At 33.7% G+C, this 12957-nt stretch overlaps 2 protein-coding genes and 1 long non-coding RNA gene across 4 annotated transcripts; all 3 read right to left on the bottom strand.

Moving 5' to 3' along the window:
- Nucleotides 1-2752: 2752 nt before the first annotated feature.
- On the bottom strand, nt 2753-6301 carry LOC118062089 (uncharacterized). Of its 2 annotated transcripts, XR_004689704.2 has the most exons (3): nt 4801-6301; nt 4569-4691; nt 2753-3379 (listed from the first exon to the last, which is right to left on the bottom strand). It is a non-coding gene; the product is annotated as an uncharacterized lncRNA (long non-coding RNA). The 2 variants fall into 2 exon arrangements; XR_012169889.1 differs by having other exon boundaries at nt 2753-4691.
- A 618-nt stretch (nt 6302-6919) lies between these two features.
- Nucleotides 6920-10104, bottom strand: LOC118062087 (transcription initiation factor IIF subunit beta). The gene is made up of 6 exons (XM_035075769.2): nt 9739-10104; nt 9097-9205; nt 8453-8583; nt 8296-8370; nt 7880-8029; nt 6920-7496 (listed from the first exon to the last, which is right to left on the bottom strand). The coding sequence occupies exons 1-6, from the start codon at nt 9937-9939 to the stop codon at nt 7377-7379; spliced, it is 786 nt and encodes a 261-aa protein (XP_034931660.1). The 5' UTR covers nt 9940-10104; the 3' UTR covers nt 6920-7376.
- Nucleotides 10105-12134: 2030 nt separating this feature from the next.
- On the bottom strand, nt 12135-12831 carry LOC118062088 (histone H3.2). The gene has a single exon (XM_035075770.2). The coding sequence runs from the start codon at nt 12696-12698 to the stop codon at nt 12288-12290; it is 411 nt and encodes a 136-aa protein (XP_034931661.1). The 5' UTR covers nt 12699-12831; the 3' UTR covers nt 12135-12287.
- Between the last annotated feature and the right edge of the window lie 126 nt (nt 12832-12957).

The raw sequence follows: 12957 nt of genomic DNA on the forward strand, positions 1-12957 counted from the left end.
TATTATTATTATTATTAATATAAATATTCGGATTAGTTTGTACAAATTTTAATTAATTTTATAATTTTTAAAGTTAATAATTATATAAACATTTAAAAATTTTAAAAATTATAAAATTTAAATTGATAATTTCTATAAAATAAATTTAATATTTAACCAAGCTATATCACTTATTGATATTATTGATATGATATTTGAACGATAGGCTACATGCACCTTGCGACCAATGAATTAAGTTCTCTCTTTTTCCATAATGTCCTATGAGAATTCAAGAGAAATCTGGATAAATTCTGCGCGTAGGTCTTTGGACACAGACCTGACATACCGATATTTTAAATCCTGAATTTGACAGTTCGAATCGAGGACATGCCCTGATAACATATAAAGACCTGTTTTGGGAAAAATTCAAATTAAAAAAAAAAAAAAAATTAAGTGTGGTTTCTACTTTTTAGATTATTTTAATGTGTTGATATCAAAAATAATTTTTAAAAAATAAAAAAACATTATTGGCATGTTTTTTAGTACAAAAAGCTATTTGAAAAACAACTATTACCATACTCCTACACACGAGGAAAATCCTGAAACAATGCTGCAAGCCTGCAACTCCTTTGATGCCTTTTTTTTTTTTTTTTTTTTTGGCAACTTTTCCTGCGAGGATGAGGGAGATGTGGATTTTTTTCGAAAAAAATCTTCCAAGACACTGAGACCGACTAATATATTAGGTATGTCGCTATGGATAGGTTCTGTTTGCCATCATATCCTCCTTCGAGACGAAGCTAATATCACCAACTCTTGCTCTCAATGATAAATTGCTTTTGGGGACAGAAAAACAACCACACCAGTTATGGAGCTCCATCTATCTCTTAAAAGTCATGAGATTTGAGATTTAGATCCAAACCAGCTACCACCCCTTGGAAAGATCCCCCTAGCCCTATGTGGGTTGGCTTTTTTCTGGTCTTCACTCTCTAGCAGATAGACGCACTAGGGCTTCTTTATTGCTTTCGTTTGGCTCTTTTGGTGCATAAAGTGATTCCACCCCCACCACGATCTCACTATACAAGAGGTTAAGACAGAGATATTTGGTGAAAATAGTTTCACGATGCTTTTTTCAAGACAGACCTTCATGATTAGATAGGTTCATGTAATTTCACAAATTTGCTTGTGATATAGTCTAGTGAGCGTGTTTTGAAGTATAGTTGTTATTATTTTTTAAAATATTTTTTATTTAACAAAATATGTCAATAATATTTTTTTTTATTTTTTAAAAATTATTTTTAAAATCAGCACATCAAAATAATTTGAAAATATCAAAAACATATTAATTCAAAACTAAAAAAAATAAAAAAAAATTAAATTTTTTTAGAAACGCTTTTAAAAAACACTCCAAAACACCCTTTTAAATTGGTAAAGATTTTCTGTACAAAAAAATAATTAAAGGGGTTTGATCAATTTTTTATTCATTGATGTCTATCGTTAATTTCTTCCTTTTTGACTGGAAATCTTTATTTATGATTACGGCAATTAGTCGTCAAAATTGACTTCCTTGCTCATTTTGCGTGGCTCTTTCCTGCTTTTCGGCTTCTGCTTAGCTTTACCTCTATAAATTGATAAATTTGTGAAACATGAAGAAAATCTTCTTGGAAAGACACCTGATAGTACTAATTAAATACCATATCAATAGAACCACATGCTGGCCTAGGCCTTATCTAGAGAATTGTATATATTTAACATCATAGACATGACCTTCATCACGCAATCAAAAAGAAATATCAAACTCGAGTACTACATGAATCTGTAGCTATGCCGGGCATTTAAACCAATGGTGTTGCACCAGCACGCACCAAAAGGGGAAAAAGATGCTCTCCAGAATTCGATTCCTGCTAGAAATTATGTGCATGGGAGATGATTTGATGTAGTGCTTGAAAACCAGTTATGGGAATTCAAGTTGCTTAAAGGGGATGATGGTGGAATGCAACAAATTGTCCCTTTTTTAGCATCTGCTTCTACTGAGGAAAGGTAGGACTTGGGAAAGCAAAACCCTACTCTATACGCAACATTTCTCCTTTCAAAGTTATCAATATAATGCAACCGTACATGTTCATCCAGATTAATCTTCATGCACCCAAGCCGCCATTCAGTTTTTTTTTTTTGGTAAAAAAGGGAGTCTAAGCCCAACAAAGTAGAAAGAAAGAATCAGGTAGGTGTCTTGGCCAATGCATGCCCAACTCCATTCGATTAGTTAAGGGTTCGAGGTTCAAGGCACTAAAGAGAATGGCCAAAAGTTCTGTGTACATGCATTAGCTATCTGATAATAAACCAGAGAGACTGCAAAGAAGAAAATAGAGTTCACCAGCACAACTTTGCACTTTAATACACACATGTATGTGAAACCCACAATAGTTTCACCACTAATTAAGTTGCGAGATCAATCGATTCCAATAGTTGCCAGACATCAAATAACACATTGAACATGTAAATCCCTGGATGAAACAAGATACCAAGAACCATATGGACAATATCCACACAAATACACATGAATAAGCACACGAGATAACTTAATGGCTTGTGTATTTGCTAGATCAGTCGATTCCAAGGTTGCCAGACACCTAAAGCACAAGGAACAAGCAAATCCCTGGACAAAACAAAATATCATAATCTTATATCCAATAATAGCCACCAATACACAAGCCTGGTGGAATTTGACCCCGGGACTACTATCAAAACAAGAACAAAGGAATGACATTTCACGAAAAAAAAAAATGTCATGCTTATCTTGTAGAGCAAGTGTTTTAGTATCTAAGATATATTGTGGCGTGAAACCTCAAACACTATCCTCAATCAAAACCATCTTTGACTCTCTCTCTCTCTCTCTTCATTTATTGCTTTTGCACTTTAAGTATCCACGTTCATGGGAGTCACAGATCTCCATTAACATTCCCTTTAAACTGCACCATTGTGAGAAAAGGGTCCCTTAACTGGGGTACCCCAAGCCCACCATACAATAAAAAGTCCAAGGTGGTGAAAGCATTCAATTCCATGCTCATTAATTTTTGAGAAGATGGTATTGGGATCTATGAACCAAAGAAGCTACGAAAATCTTCCATAGGTGGCAGACGATTCCTAGTAGGTCATTCAGGGTCCTCAACACCGTTTGCGTGTGTCTAATAGGCAGAATCAGTGGGCAACACGCCAGTGGCTATCCGCACTCGACAAGAGCCCATTTAGAGCATGAATGTTGCATTCAACATCCACCTGATAAGGCACTTCTTTGTATTCATGAAACATTTTCAATGTCAATGAGATCCGCAAGTTGTTGCGCATGAGTAGTCATATCACAGCAAAACATGCAACTAATTAGCTATTAGAGATGTAATAACCCCTGTATAATCACATGAAAAACTTATTTAGGAATTTACTGAACATAAAAATATTTAGGGTCTGCTCTAATAGTAGCACCAAGAACAAGACACATGGCTATTAAAGAAATTCATTAATTATTTTAATCCTATAGGACGAAAAATGTATAACCTCCTGGCATTCAAATTTGCTTGAACTTCTGTTTTTTCCATGGTAAACAATTACAGGAATCATCTGCTTTTAAGTAGGTTATAGATGATAGTTTTACAGTATGAGGAGTATTTCACAAACTTTACAAGCATTCCTCATACTTTCTAACCAAATTATAGAAAATGATATGTTCTATTGCATCAATAAAAGCCAGTTTCTCACCATTTGCTTCCATTGTACATGTAATCCATTATTGGTTTCTCCTGATTAAAAATGAGATTGCCCTAGAAAATTGGTTCTATTCAATAGCAAGACATAGTATGGAGATGAGTAATTTGAGACCTTGTATGGATCAAGGCTTAGAATGATAGAAACTTTGATGAATCACCTGAAATGCGCACAATTAATGATGATATTCGAGAAAATGATGACAATAGCATCAAACGATTTCAAAGTTGCAATGTACGTGTTCATCTAGTGGATGACTATCATAGAACTCTAATTATTTAGGTTCCTTTCATATCATGCTGACACATCATATTTTTCAACGAAAAAGAAGTTCAAACAAAGAGATGCTTTTATGATGAAGCATCGAGTTTATGAGGGTAAATCTCAAGTTCTAAACTATTATAGACTTAATACCAGGTCAGTCTGGAGATTTGAACGGGGAACGTAGCTAATTGTTTCATACATTATTAATTAAGGAATTTAGCATCTTACATTCAAATTATTGTTTCTTCCCATAAATGCCTTGACCATACATTTATATGATCACATTAGGAAATAAGAATTAATACTTAAAGGGTTCTAGTATATGTTCAATTGCTAAAACATCAGCCCCTAAATTCAATAGCATGGTGCCAGTTTCTCGTTTCTCTGGCGCACTTAGAACACTCAAAAGGGAAGAGCAATCTTCTCCAAAATGGGATCAATAATATTGCAATTCAAGGCATTATTAATTTAGTATTGGTATTGCAATGCCCAGATATATAGGAAATGATGCCATTGTTAAGAGAAGTATTGAACCCTGCATAAATGCAACGGTGAAAAAGGGCACTTACTGAGAATCTGTTAGGGTTTGGTTCGGAGTGGTATCCCAGTCCTACAGCACAGCAGACATCCATCCACTTACAGGCTATAGGCACAAGTCTTTCCTTGCAGCTACCATGAACCCATTATAGAATCTGCAATGTTAACCATCAGGAAAGAGTGACATTATGTGATCAGTAATAAAGCTCTCAGAATGAAGCGTGTAAAAAAGTCGGAGAAGAATCGAACGTCGTTGATACTCACACAACTGTATCGATCATTCTTCTCGCAACCTTAAAAAGAAGACATTGTTCTTATCTTGCTACCTCTCGCATTCACTCATCACGCGCATGATAAAGTTGATAAACGAATGATGAATTGCAGAGGAGCCTACGCGTTACCTTTAGCTTGTGGAAAAGTGATCCACCGTTTTGGTATTTTGGAGTTGCTGTGGTTTCATGCCTCTTCACTCTTCAGTTTCCGAGGTGGTCAAAGTAAACAGTGGCCGTAGTCGTAGTTTCTTGTATGTGGGCCTTAGCCCAAAGCATTTTTTTTTAAAATGCACCCATAACTCATACAAAAGCCAGGGCTCTTTCTGTCTTTATATCACACAACACAGGCCCAGTTTCTAATTTTTTATATAAATTCTGATAATCAAGTTCCTTTTGTTTTAGATTAGGCTATTTTCAGGAAAGAAGAAAAAAAAATCATCATGAGATTAAGTTTCTCCACAATCATTTAGCAGATCTTAGATGGTCCAAGCCATGCATAACTCTATATAAATGTACGACAAATATCTTTCTCGTAGCCTCTTTTAAAATATGATCCAAAATAATAGTAGAAAACAAAACTCCCAATCGAGTTTTAAATAGAACCAGTTCAAGACCCCAATAATGATTTATCAGGTCAATGATATAGAATTAGTCTTGACTCGTTAAGTTATCTCGGTGCAGATAAGCTCTTGATCTACCTGGTTCAACCATACCAAGCTGTCAAGGTTTCGAACCCCAGCCCTTTACATGAGGCCGGGACCTCTCTATTTTGGGCTCCCAATTTCAGCCGAGAGCCCAAGGGGATTTCAGCAAAAGGCCCCAGCCCGCCTAGCACAAAACAGATTCCTCCTCTATCTCTCTCAAGTTCTCAACGCCATTTTCCATCTTGTTTTCTTAACTGCATTTAAAGCCTATTTATAGGACAAACTACTTGCCCTTGATTGGCTGGTTAAGTACGTGTTTAGCCAGGGTATTTTAGGCATGAAAATATATCAAAATAAGTTTTGTTTAAAAGCACATTAAAATTATCATGAAGCATTTAAAAAAACATAAATTTAATACTTTTTTAATCTAAATCAACTTTTAAAAAGCACCCACACAAAATATAAACAATCTGTAATTGAACATCCAGTTGCATTCAGCAAATTCATCAGGAAGCTTCCTCCCTCTTATTTTTTAATTAGTCCGTGAGGTTCAACGCGACTAACTAATTAACACTCATAGTTTTAAAATCATTTAAAAGGGTGACCCCAAGTGAAATTTTGTCTCCCATTATTAGCTGATGCAAAAACCAGAAAATTTTTCTCTGACAAAATCGGATATCTACAAGCAAGAAAAGAACTTAATGAAATAACATGAACGGGAGAAAATAAATGATCCGGAAGCTCAGTAAGTTACACCAGCTGCCATGTCTGCAACGATTATTGCGTTCTGACTTCTTTTCATGCAACACAGCATTACTCGTTTTCTTAGCATCTAGTAGGATGAGTTCCATTCAGCTAAACTGATAACAAAACAAAATTAAAATGAGTTTTTTTAAAAAATATATTAAAAAAAAAAAAAAAAAAAAAAACCAAAACCAAATTAAAACCAGTTTAAACTAATCAATTTCAATGTGATTGTTTTAAAACAAAAACCAGTTTAAATTAATTTTGCTCAGTTTTTTCAAGTTTAGCTTAATTTTTTTCTAATTTAACTCGAGTTTTTTCAGTTTGAAATCGATTTGATTTTTTTAATTTCAAGCTTATAGAACCAAACCAGTTGGTTTTTTAAAAATCTAATCAGTTTAATTGATTTTTTTTTCAGTTCGGTTTTCAGTTATTTTTTTCCAATTTTCTCAATTTAATCAAATTTTTTGGTTTTTTTTTCTCACCCCTGGCATCCCGTCCTCATTCGTAATAGCTTAACAATTTCGATTAGGAATTCAAACACAGGGACACCCTAACTGGACATTCACAATGATGCTGGTCAGTGAAGAAGAAATTTACTGGCTAATCAATGCTACAAAAGAGAGAGAGATTTGGCAATCAGCTGAGCTCAAGCCCACAACAAGCCATCACCAGAGGAGGCAAAAGTCATAAATGACTTTGCTCTGCAGTAACACACCTGCAAACTTTAGAAACTTTCTTTCTTTCTGAACGGACATTCTTTAATTAAGTTTAACCCACAATAAGGAGAATGGAAATAATCTCTCAACAAAGTATGCTTCTATTGCTAGAGAATTAAATGAGCAGTCTAGCACTATTTCTATTTCAGGATACACGCCATCCAAATCAAATTTTACAAGTTACTTCAGCAAAAATTATGAAAACATGGAACATAGTAAAGGGTTCTTATTAACCAGCCTGATAAAATTGAACCTATGTAAGTCTTCCCCGATTGGATTTCACAATCATGATGTTGAGGCACCTTAAGCACAGTATTTCCAAGACTCTCCCACCCTCCTGCCCAATTTTTTTCTTTTTCCATTTTTTTTTTTGGGTCTCCTTCCATAAAGGTTTGATACTGACCTATATCTGTCAGGAGAAAAATGGTAAACTTTTAACCATACAAATATAGATGAGAAGGTTATTCAGCACCTGTATCCTCAACAGTTTTCTTATATTCTGGCTTAAGTTCATAAGTTCCTTGGTTTGTTCCCCGCTTATTGTACACACACAGCTCATTCAGTATCTCTTTCAAGAATTGCTGCATTCAGAGAAAACACCACAGAAATTTCACACATGAATACCCCAGAGCAATATAATGGTATTAAAAAACAGAGCCAATTTGACGATCATCCTTCTAGAAACCAAACATATAAGATAAGGGATTATCATATCTATATAAGCATTAGATAACAATGATGAAAACATAGGAGCTAACATCTATCATGGTCCACAGATCAACTAATCAGGTACAACCATATAATTTATGAACCATGATTTAACACTTATTTTAGGAAGTCTACCAGCCAACAAGCATCGGCAAAGGAAATGGCATTAGCAAGCATATATTCTGAAGAGCTGTTACCACATTATTTTATCAGTAACACCTCTGTTATATAATAGCAAGGAATAGAAAAGGCATACCGCAGGTTGATCTGTTTCTTGAACAAGCTGCTTTAAGGCCCAATTTGGTTGTCTTTCAAATAACTTGAACATGATATCTTCCAATTCCCCACGATCCCTCCTGGTTCTCTTAACGTCTGATTGTTTAACTGGTTGTGTTCTCTTCTTATCCTACTCGTATAAAATTGACAATAAAGATTACAATTTTTTATTCTTAAGGGCAGAAGGAATGGATATTTGGGTAATAGCAGCACCACATTATTCTTGTCAGAAAAAGTGCTACCAGAGGAAAGCACTACTAGGAAAGTATACACATTATCTTTTCCCATTACTAAGGAGCAGTATTGTTCATAACTCCATCGTTTAAAGCCAAATAAAAGAGAACTAATTCTCGAACATCCTAATATCAACATGTCCAATGGGGAAAGAAAATATACCTTGGAGCTAGATGAAATCAAGCCAACCATTCCAGGCATGGGCCTCATGTGAACTCCACGGTCATTATTAATCACCTTTAAAAGCAACCAAGGAATCAAAACTTCTGTTATATCCAGGTGATTAAATAGCAAAGTAAACAACAATCTAATCCTCTACCTGTATCTGCCTAATCTTAACCATAGATTTCTTCGTCCTTTCACGGCACAATTTATGATACTCCTCAATGTTCTGCTCATGGGGCTTCATGTCAAATTTATGTTCCACTTTCCCTTCCATGGCGACCTTCCCTATAAATAATTGAAAAGTTTTTGCAAATAGTAGAAATCCAAAACAAGTAACTAATATCAGTGTACAAAGAAAAGTAAATATCAGTGCAGAGTATACTATCATGGATTAGATCAAAAACATGTAGATTGCATCTGTTTGAAACATCCGAATTGCAAACTCATGAGTAATGAACAAGTGCCTTCAGGAGTATGATGCTCATATACAATAAACATGCATACTCGTGAATCAGAGGTCCCTTATTTATATTTCCGCAAGTTGCAATGTTCAACATCAATCTTCACGTCAAGTATTGTACTTGAGTCAATAATAACAAATGACAGGAGATAATTATTGAAATTGAGTTGAATCATAAAGGATTGAAAATACAAACATCCACAAAAACCAATAAAGGGCCAACGGAAACCTCAAGAATTGTTTGAATCATGACTCACCAATCAAAAGAATGACAAAATTTCTTCCACAAAAAAAAATTATGTGAAAAATCATCCAGTAGATACAAACTGGATCCTCACCTTGAGGTGTCTCGGAAAAGACGCACATAGGAACAAAGTCTTTAAACATGTTCAAAGAATAACTCTTCGGTACATCCCCAGCCTCGGTGCGAGCCATCTCCATAGTGAACTGATTACCATTTGGAATCATGTAAGAGAGATGAAATTATGAATTACAAAGATAACATATCAACCAACCAGATAAAAAATATATGATGTTTTTAGTTAGATACTCTCTTTTAAAATCATTACAAGCTATTTCAGCCTCGAGAATCCACATATATACAATCATCTGATTTGAATTCCCAGATAAAAAGTACAGATTGACTTTTGCAATCAATGCCTAACAATACAGATGACTACTGAGATAGAGCATCTTATAAATGCAAATTCAAGCGCACCAAGCATTCATCAGCTGATTGAACTATTAAACGCTTCATGATAAACTATAGGTCATATAGTTTAAGTGCTACCTTAAAAAAAATCATTACACAAATTCCATTACAGCTTTAGTATCCTCAGATTTATAATTTGCTCAACTCAACGGATATCAGTAAGAATAGTTCACTGACTAAAATAAACTAGGGTTAGAGAGTTAAACGATGAAACCCTAATTATTAAAAAAATCAAACATTGAGCGCAAATTGAGAAGACGAAGAGTACCTGAAGAGCAGAGGGGTCGTCAGATTGGAGAGGATCGAGGGAGAGAACGACTTTAGCGAGAGGGGCAGAATCTGAAGAAGAAGGGGAGGTATGATTTTTCCATGACTTCGCAACCACTACTGGACACTTCATCAACCAAACAGATTTATCTGCCTTTGATGTTTCTAAATTAGCGCTGCTACTGCTGTTATCTTCTTCCATCTCTCTGCCTGATTTTTTTTTGCTCGAATTTTGCTTCTCTTTCTCGTTCAGTTTTTTTGAGATTTTTACTGCTTTGCTTCCCAGTCTTGTCTCGTCTTCTATTCTCAAGCCTTCTCTATTGATGCTGTTGTTTTGATAGGTGAACCGAGGACCCTTTCCATGAACCGGATTCAAATTAGGGTCCACGCTCGTTCACGAATGCATCTATATTATATCGTGATAGTTTTTATAATTTTAATATAAAAATATAAATTTAAAAAGATTATTTTTAATTATAATTGTTTTAGGATCCGTTTGTTTAATGAAAGTAATTTTTTTTTGAAAAGTAAATTTCGAGAAAGTATTTTTTGATATTTAGTAGTGTAATGGAAAAATAAGTTGGAAAACATTTTCCAGTGTTTGGTTATTTCATAGAAAATAAGTTGAAAAATAACTTATTAATATTTTATTTTTCTCAAGTTTATTAAAATAATAATGAACAAATTTTGCAAATTAAAAAGTTGAATGAGAATGAAATTAAAAAATATATATAATTTCATAAATTATCTCAAATAAAATAAATAATAATCAAAATAATAGAGATCAAATCTAAAAAATTTAAAAAAAAAATGAAAAATGAAGAAATTAAAATAATAATAAGCAATATTTCATAAATTATTACAAATAAAATAAGTAACAATCAAGAGAATGAGGATCAAATTTGATAGATAAAAAATTTCAATAAAAATATGATAAAGAAAAAAGAAAATAACAATTATAAAAATAAATACCAAAGTTAATATAAAAATAAAATTTTAAGAGATGAAATTGAAAAATAAATATTCAAAACAAAATATATATAGCAATCAAAAAGTTTGAGAATCAAATTTGATATAATCAGCAAATAATGACATTTTTAAATTTTTCACAACTTCCAAAAAGTGTTTTTCCCCAAATTTTTCAAGAAAACACTTTCCTGAAAACCAAGACAAATTTTTTTTTTATTGAAAAGTGTTTTTTCATTGACCAACTTTTCTACTGGCAAACAAACAAAAAAAAGTTTGAAAAGTGATTTCCCGAAAATCACTTTCTAGAAAACAAACACAGCTAAAGGGAAAACACTTTTTTGAAAACCAAATCAATTTTTTTTTTTACTGAAATTGACTGGAAAATGTTTTCTGTTAATCAACTTTCATAATAACAAACAAACACAGGAAAATTTGGAAAATGACATGGCCTTAATTAAAATATATATTTAATTAAAATTATTATTCAACAAAAAAACATGTCCAAAATATTTGGTTAAAATAATAATTAAAATTGTTGTTGGCAATAAAATAATGCAAAAATAAATATATTAAATTTTTACCTTGTAATTATATTAATATGCATTTTATTATTAATATATTATAAAAATAACTATGCGAATTACAACACTAATTTTATTATTTCATTAAACTTATTGTAATGCCATCATAAATATAATTCATATAAAAAAGCCCTCTAGTTTTTATTAAGTTGTTAACATGAACCCATATTAATTAAAAAATTATCATGAATAAAATTAAAATGGAAATAAATTATATAAATAATTAGTAAGAATTAAAATATATATATATTTTTTTAAATTATAGATACACAAACTTGAGTCTCCTGAAATTTTTAATTTATAAAGAAGGGTAAGGTTATTTTGAACTAGATAGCTAGTTAACAATAATAAAATACAATTCAATGAAAAACAGGAAGAAGAAAAAAACGTAATAAAAACATATGAAAGTAACCTCTCAAAAATTAAATTCAAAACTCATTTATTAGTAGGGCCAAAAATAAAAATTATGATTCATTTTATAACCAAATAAAATAAAACCATGATTAAATAAAAAAGCGGACACAAACGCATAGCCAAACAGGCTCGCACAGCGTTTTTCGGCTTGTTCGACCGCCTTATAGAAGTTGAGACAAAATAACCAAACACCTAAAGCCCAAATACATTGGGCTTCAGCCCATCATCGAATCATTAGAAGAGAGGAGGCATTGGAACAAGGTTTCAACAAGTCCTTCAGGACAAGGCTAAATGAGGGAATTCCCAACGATTACCAACGTGAAAAAAACCCAAACTTGGATTTCTACCAAAGGCATGATCACTGCTCAGATTTTTTTAGTCATATTAACAAACACGTAGAATGCACAAAAATGAGAAGCGAACTCAGCTGATATAGCAAGTAATCATCCTTCCATTTCATCTAAAACGATTACATCTTTTAGTACTTGGAGTAAAAGGCACCAGACAAGGAAATAGACTTATGATACCTAGAAGATACAAACAGAGATAAGAATTGTTCATCTACCCAGATATATCTAACATGTCATTAAGCCCTTTCACCCCTGATCCTTCTAGCCAGCTGAATATCCTTAGGCATGATTGTAACCCTTTTAGCATGAATGGCACACAGATTTGTGTCCTCAAAGAGACCCACAAGATAAGCCTCAGCTGCTTCTTGAAGAGCAGAAACGGCACTGCTCTGGAACCTGAGATCAGTCTTAAAATCCTGAGCAATTTCTCTGACAAGCCTTTGGAAGGGGAGCTTGCGGATCAAAAGCTCAGTGCTCTTCTGGTACTTCCTGATTTCTCTCAAAGCAACAGTTCCTGGCCTGAAACGGTGGGGTTTCTTCACGCCTCCGGTGGCTGGGGCAGACTTCCGGGCAGCCTTAGTTGCCAGCTGCTTGCGAGGGGCCTTGCCTCCAGTGGATTTTCTTGCAGTCTGCTTGGTACGGGCCATTGCTGATTGAATCGAAAGAGATTTGCAGATAAAAGATAAATTGCTCTAGCTTTTGCTCTCGTTAAGAGAATGATGATAAACGATTGAGATTCAGGCCTAATTTAAGGGGAGGTTTAGTTGGGGTAAGCGGGGATTTGAAATTTTCGTGCTTCGATGGAGGGATTTTGAAGTAGGGGAAAAGCGAGGAGAGTGAATAGGGGCCGTTGATTGGTGACTAATCGACGGGTAGGAAGGTTTGGATTATCGAGACGAGAATCGC

The sequence above is a fragment of the Populus alba genome, chromosome 5 (genome assembly GCF_005239225.2).
Source record: "Populus alba chromosome 5, ASM523922v2, whole genome shotgun sequence".
Classification (NCBI taxonomy): Eukaryota; Viridiplantae; Streptophyta; class Magnoliopsida; order Malpighiales; family Salicaceae; genus Populus; species Populus alba.